The 18042-nt window shown below is 43.7% G+C and overlaps 1 protein-coding gene and 1 long non-coding RNA gene across 53 annotated transcripts in view; one reads left to right on the top strand and one right to left on the bottom strand.

Moving 5' to 3' along the window:
* Positions 1 to 1215: 1215 nt before the first annotated feature.
* Positions 1216 to 3388, top strand: LOC306818463 (uncharacterized protein; the record flags this gene model as incomplete). 50 transcript variants are annotated; one of them, XM_079336061.1, is made up of 9 exons in its annotated part: positions 1216 to 1356; positions 1495 to 1620; positions 1653 to 1704; positions 2022 to 2242; positions 2280 to 2343; positions 2387 to 2490; positions 2523 to 2554; positions 2861 to 2954; positions 2987 to 3388. In XM_079336061.1, the coding sequence occupies 9 exons, from the start codon at positions 1216 to 1218 to the stop codon at positions 3083 to 3085; spliced, it is 933 nt and encodes a 310-aa protein (XP_079192187.1). In that variant the 3' UTR covers positions 3086 to 3388. The 50 variants fall into 50 exon arrangements, 1 of the variants encoding a protein (XP_079192187.1); XR_013778222.1 differs by lacking the exons at positions 2280 to 2343; positions 2523 to 2554 and adding an exon at positions 1400 to 1462 and having other exon boundaries at positions 1273 to 1356; positions 1495 to 1515; positions 1632 to 1694; ... (2 more) ...; positions 2861 to 2986; positions 3040 to 3058; XR_013778223.1 differs by lacking the exons at positions 2280 to 2343; positions 2523 to 2554 and adding an exon at positions 1400 to 1483 and having other exon boundaries at positions 1273 to 1356; positions 1600 to 1620; positions 1653 to 1694; ... (2 more) ...; positions 2861 to 2986; positions 3040 to 3058.
* LOC306818469 overlaps positions 2561 to 18042 on the bottom strand; it is a 56536-nt gene continuing 41054 nt past the window's right edge. For 2 of the 3 annotated variants that reach the window (XR_013778250.1, XR_013778252.1), the window contains 3 exons: positions 8139 to 8329; positions 7898 to 7976; positions 3077 to 3591 (listed from right to left, as the gene is read on the bottom strand). This is a non-coding gene — a long non-coding RNA (uncharacterized lncRNA). Of the gene's footprint in view, positions 2700 to 3076; positions 3592 to 7897; positions 7977 to 8138; positions 8330 to 18042 lie in introns of those variants that run through there. The other variant, XR_013778251.1, reaches the window with a different exon arrangement.

The following is an 18042-nucleotide window of genomic DNA, read 5'->3' as shown; positions in this document are numbered from 1 at the left end:
AAGTTTGTGTTGGATTTTTTTTTATCAGAGCTGCAAATTTGTTACAGATCTTAAACTAGAAGTTTAATTATTGGATTGTTATTTAATTTTCTTTAAGTTTCTTTCACGTTCTCTCGTTAATCTTTGTTTTGGATCATTGTCTGATGTTTATTCTCTTTATTTCTGCTGAACCAATCCATTTACAGTAATGAGTTTGTCTTTAACGGTTCTTTTTCTTATTCTGCAGAGCCAGCTTTATCATGATCAGGTTATGTAAGATCGTATCAATTCCAGGAAATGCAATTGATTTTTAGGTCATAGTGAGCAAAGCCTTATCGTCATTATATGTCAAATGTTGTGTTTACACTCCCAGCCACTAGATGGAAATATACTGATTCATCTCTACCTGTTAAACTGAAATTTTCCAAGAGACAGGAGGAACTCACGTCTTATGACCCTATTGGGTCATGTAGACGAATATAAAGATGGGAGATGCACCAGCTCCTCAAAACTGAAACCAACAACGCAGGCCTGAAGTATAGGTTATAACGTCCGTATTTTTCACTACATTTCTGCTCATGGGAGTGAGGAGGAGATGATATGGGATACGGGAAGAAGTGGATATGAGACTGGATGAGGTGGAGATGAAGTGGAATGACCTCCTGTGGCATTATGTGTAACGTTAGTGCCACCAGTCTGTAGTCCTTGGCATCACTGGGGTGCGGGATCTTTGGCACAGGGACGATGCAGGATGTCTTCCACAGCATAGGGACCCTCTGAAGACTAAAGCTAAAGATGTGAAGGACTCCACAGAGCTCGGAGGCACAGGCACGGAGCACCTTGGGGCTAACCCCATCAGGGCCAGCAGCCTGTGCTGCGTAGAGTCGCAGTCAGCTGTCTTCTACCTTGGTCAACAGTGAAGGAAATTGTGTAAAGTCGAATGCTGGGAGAAGGCTATGACAGAGGGACAAGGAGTTCGAGGAGGGGGGGTGAGATGGGCCCTCTCCTGAAGACAGGGGGTGAGGTGTTTTGTAACATTGGCATTTAGCTGGTCAATGGTCCTCTCCCCTCTGGTTATGCAGCTCACAGATTGTCTGTAGTACGGCAATGTTTTAGCCATGCTGACATGGTTGAAGTCACCCGAGACAACAATGAGGGCACTCGATTGATTTGTACACGTTTGTGTACGACGGTGCGTATGACGTTACAAGCAGTTGTCGATGGGATGAAGTCGAGATGAGACCTGATGAGGTGGAGATGGGATGGGATGAAGTCGAGATGAGACTGGAAGAGGTGGAGATGAGACCTGATGAGGTGGAGATGAGACTGGAAGAGGTGGAAATGAGACGGGATGAAGTTGAGATGAGACCTGATGAGGTGGAAATGAAACGGGATGAAGTCGAGATGAGAGCTGATGGAGGTGGAGATGAGACTGGAAGAGGTGGAAATGAGACGGGATGGAGTCGAGATGAGACCGGATGAGGTGGAGATGAGACGGGATGAAGTCGAGATGAGGTGGAGATGAGACCTGATGAGGTGGAGATGGGACAGGATGAAGTCGAGATGAGACCTGATGAGGTGGAGATGGGACAGGATGAAGTCGAGATGAGACCGGATGAGGTGGAAATGAGACGGGATGAAGTCAAGATGAGGTGGAGATGAGACCTGATGAGGTTGAAATGGGACAGGATGAAGTCGAGATGAGACCGGATGAGGTGGAGATGATAGACTTAGACGTAGAACTCAATTGATCCATTTGGGATGACTCCCTCTGGGAAATTTAGGTTTTCCAGCACAATGAAATGTAGCAGGTAACAAAAAGTAACAATATAAAGAATATAACAACATTTTAAAAACACTCTCAGCTGGAAAAAAAGAAAGGGCACAGCTTAAATTAATTGACAGCAAAAAAAAGGAGCATGATTAAAAAATAAAAGCAAAGACATTAAGTACTAAAAAGTCAGGAAGAAACAGGAATAACGGTGACAGGCAGCTGGCAAAGTTGGTGCATGCACACTTGAGACATGATGAAGTGGAGATGAGACTGGAAGAGGTGGAGATGAGACCTGATGAGGTGGAGATGAGACTGTATGAGGTGGAGATGAGACCTGATGAGGTGGAGATGAGACCTGATGAGGTGGAGATGAGACCTGATGAGGTGGAGATGAGACGGGATGAAGTCGAGATGAGAGCTGATGAGGTGGAGATGAGACTGTATGAGGTGGAGATGAGACCTGATGAGGTGGAGATGAGACCTGATGAGGTGGAGATGGGATGAAGTCGAGATGAGACTGGAAGAGGTGGAGATGAGACCTGATGAGGTGGAAATGAGACGGGATGAAGTCGAGATGAGAGCTGATGGAGGTGGAGATGAGACTGGAAGAGGTGGAGATGAGACTAGATGGAGTCGAGATGAGACCGGATGAGGTGGAGATGAGACGGGATGAAGTCGAGATGAGACTGGATGAAGTCGAGATGAGACCGGATGAGGTGGAAATGAGACGGGATGAAGTCTGGATGAGGTGGAGATGAGACCTGATGAGGTGGAGATGGGACAGGATGAAGTCGAGATGAGGTGGAGATGATAGACTTTGACGTAGAACTCAATTGATCCATTTGGGATGACTCCTACTGAGAAATTTAGGTTTTTCAGCACAATGAAATGTAGCAGGTAACAAAAAGTAACAATATAAAGAATATAATAAAATTTAAAAAACACTCTCAGCTGGAAAAAAAGAAAGGGCACAGCTTAAATCAATTGACAGCAAAAAAAGGAGCATGATTAAAAAATAAAAGCAAAGACATTAAGTACTAAAAAGTCAGAAAGAAAAAGGAATAACGGTGACAGGCAGCTGGCGAAGTTGGTGCATGAACACTTGAGACATGATGAAGTGGAGATGAGACTGGAAGAGGTGGAGATGAGACCTGATGAGGTGGAGATGAGACTGTATGAGGTGGAGATGAGACCGGATGAGGTGGAAATGAGACGGGATGAAGTCAAGATGAGGTGGAGATGAGACCTGATGAGGTGGAGATGGGACAGGATGAAGTCGAGATGAGAGCGGATGAGGTGGAGATGATAGACTTAGACCTAGAACTCAATTGATCCATTTGGGATGACTCCCTCTGGGAAATTTAGGTTTTCCAGCACAATGAAATGTAGCAGGTAACAAAATTAACAATATAAAGAATATAATAAAATAAAAAATAAAACAAAATAAATAAAAGGATAACAGGTGAGATCTCCCTGGGCAAATAATGCAGCCGGTGTCCCACGGCCAACAGTTCATGGCCAACATTCATTATGCAGACGGGATGAAACCATCCACTGTTAATGACCACTCCTGGTGGCATCCTGGTCAGCCAGAACAGTCTCGATGCTGATGAGACAGGGTGAGTTGCATATACCTGGTGTAGTAAATACGCAGGCTTTAGAAGGTATAAAGGAAACATTTATCCCAAAATATTGATCGGTAAAGCCTGCATCGTGATGCACATCAGATGAAAAAATTCTTGTTTAAAAACAAAAAAACAGAGGAAGAGTCAAATACCAGAAGAACTGCAGGAATAATTAAGGGGAACTTCTCTCCATCATTGTCTGAAAAAAACAACCTGAATTGCAAAACGAGCTCAGCTAGAAAAGGAGAATCCTGCTCAGGAGTTAAACAACAAATGTCCATTTCTTCTCGGCAAATTCAGAGGAATTATCTGGAAATGTTTTGGTTGACAACACGGAGGAATAGAAGCAGCACAGTGACATCCATAAAAATGAAGACAGAGAGGAGGAATTTTGGGGGGGGGACGTTTTCAACCGGAAATTCAATGTGGCATCACATATGGGACACATAAACTCTGCTCTTTATAGTTTCTGTTTGTGTGTTCGTGATTTTCAAAGTAAGAGTCCCGGTGCTTTTTAAAAGGTATGCAAAGCTGGCGACATGTGTAGCCGTCATAAGGTCTGTGTCTATCTGTGTTTCATTTTCAGGGGGGTTTCAAGGAGAAAGCAAGCATTTGGAGTGTGTATAAATGTGTGCATGTGTGCGTGCGTATGTGTGTTGGAGGGGAGGGCGAGAATCTGAGGGCGCCACAGGTTTGAGGCAGATGGGTTCTGTGTCAGCCATGACAGGCGGCCAGGCTTCCTCGACTTCCTCTGCACATTTCTGGAGCCCTGCAAACGCAAATGGACACACACACACACACACACACACACACACACACACACACACACACACACACACACACACACACACACACACACACACACACACACACACACACACACACACACACACACACACACACACACACACACACACACACACACACACCTCCCTCCTCCATCTCTCTGATCAGGTAAATCTGGGCACCCTGTGGAAAGTTCTGGGGGATGAATCTCGCCCGAGGCTGTGAGTTTTGTGACTCGGCCCCATCTGTCACAGATCTTCAGCGGCCTCAGCTGCCAGGAGGGACCACACCTCCTCCTCCTCTTCTTTCCCTCTTCTTCTTGTAGAAAAAAAGTTGGAGGCGCAGGAGGAGAGGCTCTGCTTGTGCGCTAATTAATTAGGTAAAGATTACAGGCTGTTGTTTGCTGAGTGGTATTTACCTGCGTTGCTCTGCTGCAGTAACACAAGAGCAACAATCGAGGTACGAATCAGCAAACGAATCCCGAATCAATCCAAACTGTAGCGGCTTGTGCTAAAACAATATTTGATTAGAACCGTCAGGGGGCCCGAAACACCTTAATGAGAAGCAAAGAAACACGTTTCGTCCAGAAGCTGATTCAGTGACGATTGAGAGGGAAAACAGCTGATCTGCCCTGTCTGAGGAATTTAAATGACACGCGACACATAAAGCCGCTGAGTGAGAGAATCTGTGATATAAGGAATGCCTGCAGCAGCACGTCGAGGGTTAACAGCGGCCTGGAGGAGGAAATGCCGTATTCATCCTCTCTGGTTTGGTTCCTCTCAGAGATATTTCCTGTTGGACGATCCTGACACAGCTCCGCCAGATCAACGAGCATGAATCATCTCAATATAAAACCATTTCTTTTTTTCCCCCCCTTTTGTTCTCTCTACAGTTACACTTCACTCATGCACACTCGGCTCAACGCTTTTATCCAGAAAAAGATCAAACGAGCCGAGATGAGGAAGTAGCTCAAATTTCACAGACATCAGGATGACAAAGAGGAAGCCAGTAAGGAGGTCAAAGGTCGGAGTTATGTGTTACAACCCAAGTTCTATGAGGGTGCAAAATGAGGCATTAAATCCGTTTTTTAAATTTCTGCACCCTCAATCGAATGAGTGCAAAAAAAAAACTGTTCTTACCATAACTTATCAAGGCCTTCCAATGACAACAGTGGTTCAGGTGATGATGACATCATCCATGATTTCATGGTCATTAGGTGCACGTGGCCACATGAGGGAGCACCCTAAGTCACACCTGGAATCGGGCCTGGGAATATGCGGGGATTGGAGGTGAAGCCTCCATGCGTGTCGCCGACATGTTCTTCATGTCTTCTTTTGTTAGGAGCTCAAAAAACGGTTAAAATGAAGGAAGCTGAAGACATTCCTTTGGCAGTGTCATGGTAACGACAAAGAGCTCACAGAGAGCGATGACTGGACATCTTTGAAATCTATCATTTGGTCTCCTTCGGGTCGGAGGAGTGAAGTTTAGTGGCAGTGCAGGTAGCTGTTCTTCCTCCTCTTGGTGCTTTAATTCTTCTTGTTTCTTACTTTCCGTATAATCTGTCTCCTCACCGTCTTAATGTTTGCTGGATCTATGCGTCTGTCTTTTTCCAGTTTTGCATCTCCATGTCAACTCTTCAGGAAGTCAGAAAAGCTGCTTTATTTAACACCATGGCACCACAGTCTGGTTTACTCTAACTGTTTACTGCTTTTGGAAAGGTTCGTGTGCAGCCAGACAGTTGTGGACTCTTCTAATCTCTGCAGAGCAGCGTGTTGCCTTCACTACATTTAAAGAACCAGATTTTCAGTTGGAGGTAGATGTTGTTTTTTTTTTTTTACTGTTGGAAGAAAACTCTGCAAACGTTCCTTGGAGTGGATGGGATGAGGAGATAACGAAACAGACGGGAGGTTTTTTTTCTTACAAGCGGGCAAAATCTTGCGAACAGGAGCCAAGCAAAAGCAGAAAAGTAGAGGGAGAGGCCAGGAGAGAAGAAGAAAACATGGGCCTCTTTCAAGCCATGAAAGCTCCAACAATTAAAGAAATGATTGGAGAAAGAAGGCGGAGGAGTGGAGTGATTTTTTTCTTCTTTTCTAACTCCCTTAATGAAGAAAGTCTGGGGTTGCTAAGGACAAATCTCACTCAGAAGGATAATAAAATAAAAAAAGAGCACCTTATGAGACATATGGACACTTGGCACATTTTCTGGCACCCGCTTAATAGTTCCACTCCCAAAGTCAGAGTCTGTGGTTTTGAAGCCCTGCCGCCGCATATGGAAGTGATAAACTTTTTGTCACCTTTAATTGACATCACATTGTGTCGATTGAACTTTGAAAAGTCGTGGTAAACACTTTCCCCCTGCTGGTACAGATCGACACGGGTGGGGAGGGAAAGAAGGAGCGTGCGTGTCGCTGGTTCGGGAAGGGTTTTTTTTTTCTTCTCTTCTTTGTCTTGTGCCTCTGCGAAGGAAGTAGCTCGCGGTGATGCGGGGAGTTTATGTGCAAGAAAGGAGAAGCTAAGTGCACAGAAACGGCATAAGACATCAAACCCAGGCCTGTGTGAAGTGGAATAAGTTATCAAAAATCAAATTAGGTAGGTTGACTCTCCCTTCTGGGCTGAGCAGATCTTTGTGAAACTGAAGATGTGGGATGTAAAAACTCCAGTTAGCAGCCGGCTCTCCCCTTGGACATTGGTTTTTAAAACGAGGGGGTGGGGGCGAAGTGACGAGACACATGATTGATTAATGACTTACTCCTTCACTTAAAGGCCACAGCTACTTTTTCAGCGCGTTCATTTAACTTTAATTTATGAGGGAACACTAAGGTAAGGCTGGATCGGCGCTCGTCGGCTCACTCAGGAGACGAGGTTGGTGTCAGGAGAGCCCTCTTGGTTGTCTTGTATATAACTTGTGTGTGTGCGTGGGTTTGTGTGTGTGTGAGGAAGCCTTCTGCGCGTTTGAGGCTGCGTCATAAATAATGCACTCCATCTAAAAAGGGAAGGCTCTCCAATTAATGCACAGACAAATGTGGGGAAAAAAAGACACATTTTGCACACGGCACAAATTCTCTTTTTTTGTCCCTCCTCGTCCCCCGTTGTGCTGAAGCACTCGGCATCACCTCAAAAATGTCCAAGACAGATGCGAGAAATCGGTTCAGTTTGGAGCCTTTTAAGCTGCACTGTGCTAAATTCTGCTCTGTTGACTGCTTTAAATACAGATTTGACGAGTGTTGCTACGATTTTTGTCACTTTTAAGCACATTTGGACATTCTCCTGCAACCTTCGACATGGAGAATACTGCCTGCTGAAACCTGAGATGATTAAAAATTATGTTTTTTAATTTGTAAGCCGGATTGTTTGGTTCAGTGAAGGTTAAAAATTTTGAAAGCGAATATTCCTTGTTTCTAATCGCCTATTTGCAGGAACTGTTACGCTTTGGGCTCGTTTCTATCATATGAAACAACTTCTTCAGAAACTTTGTGCACGTACATGTATGTGTTAACCATAGGAAAGGCATCAAGAAGCCTAAAAGTCAAAGGAATGTGACCGATGTCCTTCTTCAGGTTGTCACATTTGATTCATTTGATGCAGAAATTGAAGCACGGGAGGTGAAATGTGAAGTTCTCTCTCACTGATGCTGTTATTAGGCCGAGTTCAGCAACCTGACAGGTATTTAGGTATGCATGGCTTGCTCCCCCCCAACTTCATAAAATTCACATCACATATTTGCATGTAGTACCTGAATGTCTCGTGTTATTGAACTTCCTCCTCGGCGCTAAAAGCCCACTGCTCCGCTCAGGTGTGTGTATCCGACGCCGCTGCAGGGAACAAAACACAGATGCATTTTTTATGGGACAAAAACCTCAAAGCCGAAACCTAGATATTAGTCACTTTAGTAATTAAAAATGTATATTGCTCTGTGCCGTCTCACGTTGTGCATTATTAAAGACACTCTTTTTTTCTCCTCTTCTCAAACTTACACAGGCTCAAAAGGATTTTTAATGCACAACACTCGCTCCGAGTGGCTGTGTGCACTCGGCTCCACTCCTCCGGGTGAATTAGCAGACGTGTAGCAGACGACGAGAACACGGCGAGTTTCACTGGCGGGAGTTTGTGCACAGGTGCTGCAGACTGGCAGGATTAATGCTTTTGGAAGGGAGAGTCTGCAAAACTAGAAACATGGGGAGTTAATGACATACCTGGGTTTTGACAATAAAGAGAAATCGTCTGATTACAGGTTTGTTATGAAAGGATTAAGGTTGTTAAAGTGAGTAAGCTCTGCGTCGTTAAATGACTCAGAGACTCAGGGTTACTATAAAAACCACAGACGCTCTAAAGATCAGACTGCATCATGTTAGAGAATAAAACAAAGTGTGTGATGATTGAAAATGACTCTTCAATGTAAATGGATATGAACCATCTGCACAGCCAGAGCGTGCACAATAAAGAGCTTTAAATGACTCAGCAGCTAACTCCACGTCATGAAAGATGCAGAAAAAAGAAATCCAACATTGAGGTTCATGGACATCCGGCACTAAAAAACCAACATGTGCAATCACATTGAACCAATGACGGAAGAAAGCTGCAGCATGTGAAAGAATCGCCGCACACCTTTTGTGATCTGCAACTGTCATTAACTTTGTATGATTTTATTTTGAAAATAATGTGTAGTTTTTTTTAAAGGATTATTTTGGGACTTTTTATGCCTTAATTTTAGAGACAGAAGAGCAGATAGAGACAGAAATCAGGTAGAGACAGAGCGAGGGAACGACAACAACAACATGCCACAGGTCGGATTTGAACCTGGGCCGCCCACTAAGAGGAGCACAGCCTCTGGATATGGGACACGCGCACTGAAAATTACTCTACCAGTGGCCGAATTTGCATATTTATTGATGAATAAAAACAACATTTGCAGCTAATTTCTAATTTAAAAAGATCAAGCATTGAACGACGACTGACGCAAACATTTCAGTAAACGTTGAGACTGCGCCGAGGTTCATATATCACCACGTGATTAACACCACAACAATTAAACACAGCTCTATAAAATGTAATTAGTTCACAACAGCAGACTGAACGGGCACCTACACATCTTTACTGTGAATATTCAAATTCAAGTGTAGAATTACAAGCTGCTAATTCCTTCAAAAGACGACCAATTATGAATCAAAGTGAGCCGAGCTGCACAGATGCTGCCAGCGATTCTACACACACACACACACACACACACACACACACACACACACACACACACACACACACACACACACACACACACACACACACACACACACACACACACACACACACACACACACACACACACACACACACACACACACACACACACAAGCTGAAACACCTACAGGACTGAGTGACACACACATGCAGCGTGTGTGAGTGCGCGAGCATGAAGACACACAGCCGTTAGTTTAGCAGCAGAGCTTTCATATTAGTCACATAAAGTTTACGCCGCCTAATCTATTACCCTCTAAATGGGATTTTAATTGAATTGGCGTCAAAACGACAAACAATGACGCCTCTGTTGCAATTAATAAAATCACAGCGCAGAATCTATGAGGCTTGATATGAACCTCCATTCAGATCAAGTTCATTAATGTAAATGTGAGCCATTCAGAGACACTCACAATTTTTTATCCCCCCCACACACACACACACATCCTGGGTAGTTTGATTGAGAGACAGAAAGGGGCTGAAAGGGAAATCCGATGAGGGGGGTTTGGTTTTCAGGAGGGCATACCTTTTCTTTGTTTTACAGTCAGCAGGTTGATGGGGGTTAGCAACGGTTCAAAGATGGAAAATTAAAGGCCAAAAAGTCTCATGAACATCGGTCTCAAAGTGACCAAGTAGTCTGAGAAGTGTGTTGTTTGTATTAGAATAAACTACATTTGATTATCATAAATTAAAATAACTGAGATATCCTTTAAATTATTAGATGAGAAAGAGTGAATGAATAAAGCAAAAATATTGTTTGAAACGTCATCGCTGAGTTACGAAGTTAGGTAGGAGGTAGAGAAGGAAAGAAGAGACATGAGAAAGGATGGAAGAAAGGTACGAAGGAAGTAAGGGTACACAAATGTGAAGAAGAAGAAGAAGAAGAGGAGGAGGGAAAAGAGGAGGAATAAGAGGCGGAGGTGAATATTGTCTTGTTGTTTTGAAGAAGAGAAAAAGATCGACAAGTTCATGAGAGGTCATTAAAGCGTCACACATAAATCCCGTGAAATGATGGCAACGATTATTCCTGTGACGTGAATTCAGACCGTCAGCTTCTCCTCCATCAACACGCCGTCTCATTCGTCTTTGTGCAAAGCGTTTACACCGGTTTTGTTTTTTAAATGAGCGCCCTTCTGCTCCCACTGGCTGAGTAAATACAATGAGGTGATTAAAGGAGGGGGGGGACGCTTTAAGCACGCCACTAATTAAACGGCTATGCTAATGCTGTCATACTTAGCAGATGGAAGAAGAATTACTTAAGTGTAATGCACATGTTATGGTATTTTTTCGACATGACACCGGGGCCTCTCGTGGGATCACTCGTTGCCGTCACGTCGTGTTTCACAACTACTCAAAACACACGCGCACACACACATCTTCAGTGACACTACGAAGCCTGCAAAACTTGTGAGTGTGTGACTGGTGGTACGCACACACACACACACACACACACACACACACACACACGTGTCACTGCTGAGGGCTGTCACTTCTTTTAGGAGAAGAGGAAGTCATGCTGCGTCTGTGTTGAATGATGATATTTACAGGAAAGGACAAAAACAAAACTATAAAAAGAGAAATTAAGATGTACGTCTGCTCCCGTTTTTTTGTTTTTTTTTGGCGTTCTTGATCACAGATTGGAGTCTTAGTTATTCAAATATTTCTACAAAGCAGAGCTGCTGGATTCCTCCGATTGGCCGCCTGAAACTCAAGTGGGAGGACACCACACATTTTTTCATGTGAAATGGCCAAACCTAACTTTTAAAGCAAATCTTATTTGAAGTTCTCCAGAACGCCGAGCAGCATACTAATCAACAACCAAATAATCTGAGAGCTCATTGGCTGACGTGTGGCAACCTGAAGCTTCTGGAAACCTTTAAAGGTAAAGTGAAGGAATTATGTATTTATTCGCTGCAATCTGGGGTCACATTCCCCTTGTCAGGCTTCAACGCGTCTACTTTTTATTGGTATCTGTCATCATCCCGCTGACTTCTTCTTCCTCTTTTTTTAGCAGATTACCTTCCATCTACCTTCTTATCTCCATGCTACAGAGATGTGTACAATCTGAACACCGGTCTAGATTGTTAAATAAAAAGCAAGTGTACTTCTATTTTTTTACTGCAAATGATGGACGTCCCACACGCTGAGCAGTTCCTCCATCATAACACACACACACACACACACACACACAGACACACTCTGATTATGTCTCAAATCAAAAACAACAAAGTCACAAATCTAAAGAAAAAGTTCGAAACCTCCCAGACGGTCAGAGGGAGCACATCAGTTCACTTCCAGCCCAAATTCAAAAACGCCTTCATTATCGCCGTTCCCCGCCCAGAGACCAGTCCAGCCCGCCGCTACATCACCGCTCATCCACCATATCTGCATGTTTCCCTAATTATGGGCCGTGTTTATTCCCTAGAACACCAACGTCCAACTGAGATGGCAGGTTGTGTAATCAAAAGTCTCACTCTCGAGGCTCCCGAAACGTAGCCGCCTGTAAATAAAAATTTGGAACTCCATCTGGGGGGAAACCATTAGCGTCAAAGTGATCTGACACATTTTGTTCATTCCTGGAGCTTGTGAGTGTGTTGTGACGGCCAGATAGAAGTCAGAGTAACAGAGAGCTGCTAAAGGTGAAATCCTTTTTGAGTTAAAAAAAAAAAAAAAAAAAATCAGCTTGTGTGTGTTCGTGCAGAGTGGGGAACTAAAAGACAGTTGGTGCTGTGAAAGCTTCAAAGTTGAGCCACAAAAAGGAGACTTTCATCCACGACAGCAAAGCTACGACGACACAGGGGCTTCAACTGTACGTCTTTTTATCAGGTCATGTACAGGAATCGCAACTCTAATGAATCAATTAGAGAAAGTTTGCCATTTTTTTCTCGATCTGTAAAAAAACAGAAAAACTGATTTGAGAACATCCACAAAGGCTGGCACTGAAGACTAGTTGATGCAGAAAGCCAGAAAACAACTCTCGGTCTTAAAAGCCAGGCTGTGTTGAAGGTATGGATACGGAAACAAGACTCTTTTTCTACCTATATCAATATGGATCAATGCCTCCTATAACATCATAATAATAACATCCAAATAATCAGTGAGTATGTTCTTCTTCTTCTCTCTCATCCTTGAATAAAACAGCTTTTTTAAACAAGGGGAGGAGCCGGCCGTCCCGTCCATGCAAACACGGCCCCCGACAACAACACAGCCAGCGGGACTCCAGCTCGTCTCTCACTGAGTGTCTCTCTGAGTCAAAGGACATTCTTGATTTAAACTGAGATCTGAATGTTCCTTAAAACGAACAATTAAATCGTGTTTCTGCAACATCTGCATCCTTCCCAATGAGCAGAGATTCATCTGAAGCCTTTTTGACGCTTTCCAACACAACTGGTTTTGCATTTTGTCTCTCAGTTAGACAGCGATTCTTCTTCCCACTGGTCAAATGAAGACAATATGAGCATTTCACTGGCAACAAACACAGAGGAACACACTTGCCATCAAATTGAACATCACAGACTGATGAGATCAAACGACGGATGACAATCTGAGGGCGGATCTTTTCTTTAAACTGTCAAAGTCTGGGTGCGCACTTTGTCACGCAGTCTCTCCCACACGCAGAGAAATAAAAGAAAAACAACATGAATGGGAGATGGGGAGCCTCGGGCGCTGCGTTTTATTTTGTTATTATTCTTACATTGAGAGTACAACCTGAACAGACGCTTAACACAGACAGATCATCAGTCTGCTTCTGGTTTCTGTGTGTCTGGGATCAAACGAGAGCACAAGGTGAGGGAGCTCCACTCAGGATGGATTTCCCCTGAAGAACAGCCTCAGGCAAAAACAGAAAAAAAGAACAGAGAAACCCTTCACAAACGGAGGCCAACACAGAGCAATAAAGAAAATAAGTTAAGGTTAAAGAAGGCAGGGAGAAAGGTAGAAGGTAGTTTTTTAATGGAATTGAATCTTAACGACAAAAACAGAAAAAGACCAAATAAAAACTGAAAGCAAGCTAAACTAAAATTAAACCCTTGCATCGTTGCAGAGAAATGAAAGAATGCGCCGGGGAATCAGGAAAGAAAAATAAATGCTATCAAAGAAATAAACAAACAGGAATAAACGGGATGAAAATGGAGGTTAAAATAGAAGGAAATACCTTACAATTAGAAGTGATGAAATAGAGAGATTAAAAACGTTCAAGAGCAGCTAAAAAAATTTTTTTCAAACGGTCACGAGCTTTAGGAAAAAAAGACAAAAAGAAACGCTCCTCACAGTCTCAGAGAAAGAAAGACAGAAAAAAAAGTCCTAACAAATTGAGGGGGCTGAAATGAAAGTGAGTCACATTAAAAAAATGTCACGTTTTTGAACCATTTGGTCGGGGAAGTTAACCAAATATGAGTGCGGCGTAATGTTCCTTTAAGCTGTCATTTAAACTCATACCTATCATCAGTCGTGGGGCGGGCGTGCACGCCGGTACTGATGATCCAACGAGAAGGAGCGCACACTTGATTAACTGTGCCCCATCCAAGCGTTGCTTTCTCTATTTCTGTCAGGCCTAATGGCATTAGATCAGTAATTATAAGATTATTCACAGTTCACGCGGGCCTCACTGTTAACTTTTGAGATATGAGACCATTATCTGCTTCTAATCTCTTTTTCTCTGAATTACAGCGCAGATTCATATCGGCCCGTTTTGACGGCTCGTATGTCGCGTCCGTCGTCCTCAAACTGGCACGCTGAGTCTTTGTTCAGGTTCCTTTCATCACAGGAAGACTTCTTTCTTTTTTGAGTGGCTTTAAAAGAAAAATCTGACGGGAGTTTTCTACCTGCAGACACCACGCTCGGGACCGTTCGATCACACCCTCCCTCGCTTTCTGTGTCTGGATTTATGTCCCATTAACTCAATAACTGAACATCTTCCCCCGTGTTTTTGTGCTCTCTCGTCAGGAATAAAAAACTGATCACCAACCTGTCCACTTAAAAACTCTGCACTGAACCCCTCTATCTTTTAAGATGCATTTTAAAGTTCTTTTAATGGTTTTTAAGCCAATTAACACCAATAAAAAGCAGACTTCAGACGTCTGAGGAAACCACTTATTAAGACTGAAACTCTCAGCAGCAAAATTCTGAGAGAGTAACCTTTGGTTAAAACAAAGCTTTCCAAACAGCCTTTTATCCACCTTCATCCCAATTCGCACCAATCAGAAGCCTCATTCCTGCATTCACGGGTTTAAGGTCACTTCCTTTAAGTCAAGCCTGGGCCGCTCCACCCACTGCCTCTCTTCCATCGACTCATCAGAGGAGAGGAGAGCTCCTCAGCCTTCCCTGTAATTAAACACGGCAGAGCAGTCTTCACAGCGGGGATGATGGCTTCCCGCTCCCCCGGGTGAAGAACAGTCGCAGCCGAAGACGAGGAGACGGAGATGAAGGAGGAAGCTTCGACTGGAGGTAGCCTGAAGGTTATTGTGAGTCTTTATATTGACTGGCCTCCACCTCCCTAGTAAGTCATGTGCAGAGATTGAGCGAGGCGCTCGACCTCCTCTCTGTCGGCCTTTATGTTACTGTATAGGTTACAGAAATGATGAAGTGTAGCTGCAATATTCCACCAACGAGCAGTGTGTCATCAGTGGGCATCAAGCAATGAAAGACTGATCAGCCGTATCAAAATAAATGTCCAGAACGTTTTCCACGGACCTCAGCGAGCGAACACATCTCATATCAGTAAACTGATACACAGCAGTTAAGCAAATTACATTAACAAAGGGCTGGAGGGCCGTTCCGCTAATCGTCTTTCTCACAACCTCTGGGCAGACACGGGACTGATTCACACGTAATTTATGGAGCTGCATCATCACGGCCTGTAGTGCAACAGAATCAGAGAGATTTATCTGTCCATACAAAGACGGAGCAGCTCCTTTAAGGACATCCAGTCGTTTTCAGAATACTGAAAAGAAGAATGTGTGACTTCTTGATTCAGAAGATGTCGCCCTTCAGTACCAGCATGAAACCAAAACAAACTGTTGGGCCACATCTCCACGACACTGATGCCCCCCCCGCTCGCGTTCGCACAAATGGTTTTAGCGCAAGCAGTGGAAAAAATCGTCCTTCGCCTCGAGCTACGGTTGCCTGTGTCCTGTTGTATTTTCAGTTTGTATTAACACCTACAGAGGGATTTGTTAGCTTTATGACATCCTGACAGGTTTAAAAAAAAAAAAAAAAAAAGATAAAGTTGTGTTTTTTAAAAATAAAAACCTGTCATGGTCATCCCTTTTTCTGTTCTGCAGTTGTTTGTGTTAAAGAGAAAAATGCTCATTAAAGTTCAACTTCATCCACATTTAAGAGTTCTCCTGGGACCGACAAGGTAAAAAACAAAACACGAGGAAGGCAGAAAGTAAAGAGTCCTTTTGGCCTTGTAAGGCTGCTGTACCTTGACGTGAAATGTTTACTGACTCTGTGCGAGGTTAAACGCCCTCAGAGACAGATGAACGAAGGCCCCAGTGAGGAGGTAAGAGACGACTGAAGGTAAATCTTTAACGGCTCAATCTGCGAGGAACACATGCGGCATGACAGCGCTGGTTTGTCTGAGGGGCTCGGCTTAATTAGCCTGTGCTTTATTGTTAATGAACTCCATGCAGTTGTTTGCTTGTATAATCAAGGCGAAGAAGCAGAACTGCTAGCTAAGGTGCCAAAAATAAGCTGACAAAAGCAGCGCGGCCCTCCTCGATTACCTCCCCCCCTCGTCTCCTCGCCCGCTCTCAAATGGAAAAGCCAACTGCCTGCTTCATAAAACTCGCTTAGCAAGACACTGAGACAAAATGGACTGTAAAGTTCGTTAGATGGAAATATTAAAAAAGAATTAAGCTAATGGAGATAAAATTAAAAGAAATGAGGCAACAAACACCGCGTACCAAAAATGGCATGGCAGTGACAGCGAGGATTTCTAATGACGGACTGCGTTTGGGGAGGGGGAAAAAAAATTAAATGGCATCCCGCGCTTAAATTTCTTTGAGGAGTAATGATCCGAGAACCATGCTCACTCCTGGAGCTCAGAGGGGAGGAAGACGGGGGGGAGGGAGGAGGGAGATATCAGGGAATAACAAAGGAGTGTGTCCTGCAGGGACGTTTAGGTGTAATATTACAACGTTGGATTCCCTTTATGTGATTTAGGCGGATAGAGACGAGCAGTCATGTCGGACGCCTGTTTTTATGGATGCCAGCAATCAATGAAGATGATTCAAATCTAAGGAGAAAGAGGAGCTGGCTTTGGTTGTCAACATGAGGTCTGAGGTCCCCTAAAAGGCCTGAAGAGGATTCTCTGAGTCCTGAACAACATGAGGAGGAGTAGTTTAGATGTTGTATCGCAGATGAAGGATGCATAAAACTGCTGCACCTTAAAGTCACCATGTTTTTCTGCTAACCCAAAGTGACGTGCAGATCTGCTGTACTGATCCAGCTCGACAGTACTCACAAGTAGGACAAATCTTTCCATATGGCTCTCTTGGGTCTGACAGGATGGGGGCTCCGCTCTTAAATGAGCACAAATTGATTCTGAAATGGTTTCTTACGAATGGAAAGATTTCAAAAATGTGTTCAAATTCGTTTGTTCATTCTGACATTGAAGCCATTTTCATATCTGCACTCCTGAAAATATCGAGATCATTTCAAGAGGACTGCTGACTCTTGAGTCTCCTGACCTGGCTGTTCACATGTGCTCCTCGCAGCTGGAGACTATCCCTACTATGGTTATTTTTTATTGAATGTTAAAACCATATTTTTTTTACATATTTTGATTTACTCTGACTCTTGATTTTTAGTCTGCTGTGAGTAAACAGCCCAGTTCAGACTGCACCTCAGCTGCTTCGTTTCTCGGACTGACAACCAGGACTCTAAGGAGAAATTCACTTCCTGTCAAAATGGAGGTGACATCAGTGTGCAGAGTAAGAACGAACACCGTGTTCTACATTATCCTACATTTGCAGAGCAGGCTCAGTCTTTTAAGGTGACATACAGCTTGCAGAACAAACCCAGAGCTTGAATAATGCTGCTTCATATAAGCAGGCAAACTTTGTGGGTGCAAAAGTTACCCTGTGACACACACATATCCACAATGAAAGACACACACACACTTCTGCACAGAGCCTCGAGCGTTCAGGGGACAGTCAGAAGAAAACAGCAGAAAACGAGGGATTTCTTCTTTCTGACTTCCTCCAACTTTGTGCGAGTTTTCCTCCTCTGTCTTCTCGCATGAATTTGCATGTGAGGAGACGCAGGAGCTTCCCGGGGAGGCCGTCCTTCTGCCGTCACAGTGCTACTTTCCCAGTCTCTATTAAAACCGGCCAAATTTATTACCAAAGTTTCTGAAACAGGATTTCTGCAGTACAGCAGAGGATTAGGACACTCCTGCTTTAGGATCAAATTGCAATAATTAGGTAGAACATGAAGCCAAAAATACGTGGAACATGCTGGAACTTGACTCGCACACACACTCACTCAAACAGATCAAGAAAAATATTCCATTTCAGGCAGATTCTGGGAATGAGCGAAATCCCGGATACTGCAGGGCCTTTTCAGCGTCGCCAGTTAATCTCCTCAAGGAGAAATGCAAGATGACAATGGCAAAGCACCTCCAATAATTGGTTCCAACAGGCT

The sequence above is a fragment of the Symphodus melops genome (genome assembly GCF_947650265.1).
Source record: "Symphodus melops genome assembly, chromosome: 23".
Taxonomy (NCBI): Eukaryota; Metazoa; Chordata; class Actinopteri; order Labriformes; family Labridae; genus Symphodus; species Symphodus melops.
The sequence above is the reverse complement of the archived record's forward strand: the minus strand, read 5'-3'. Positions and strand labels throughout refer to the sequence as shown.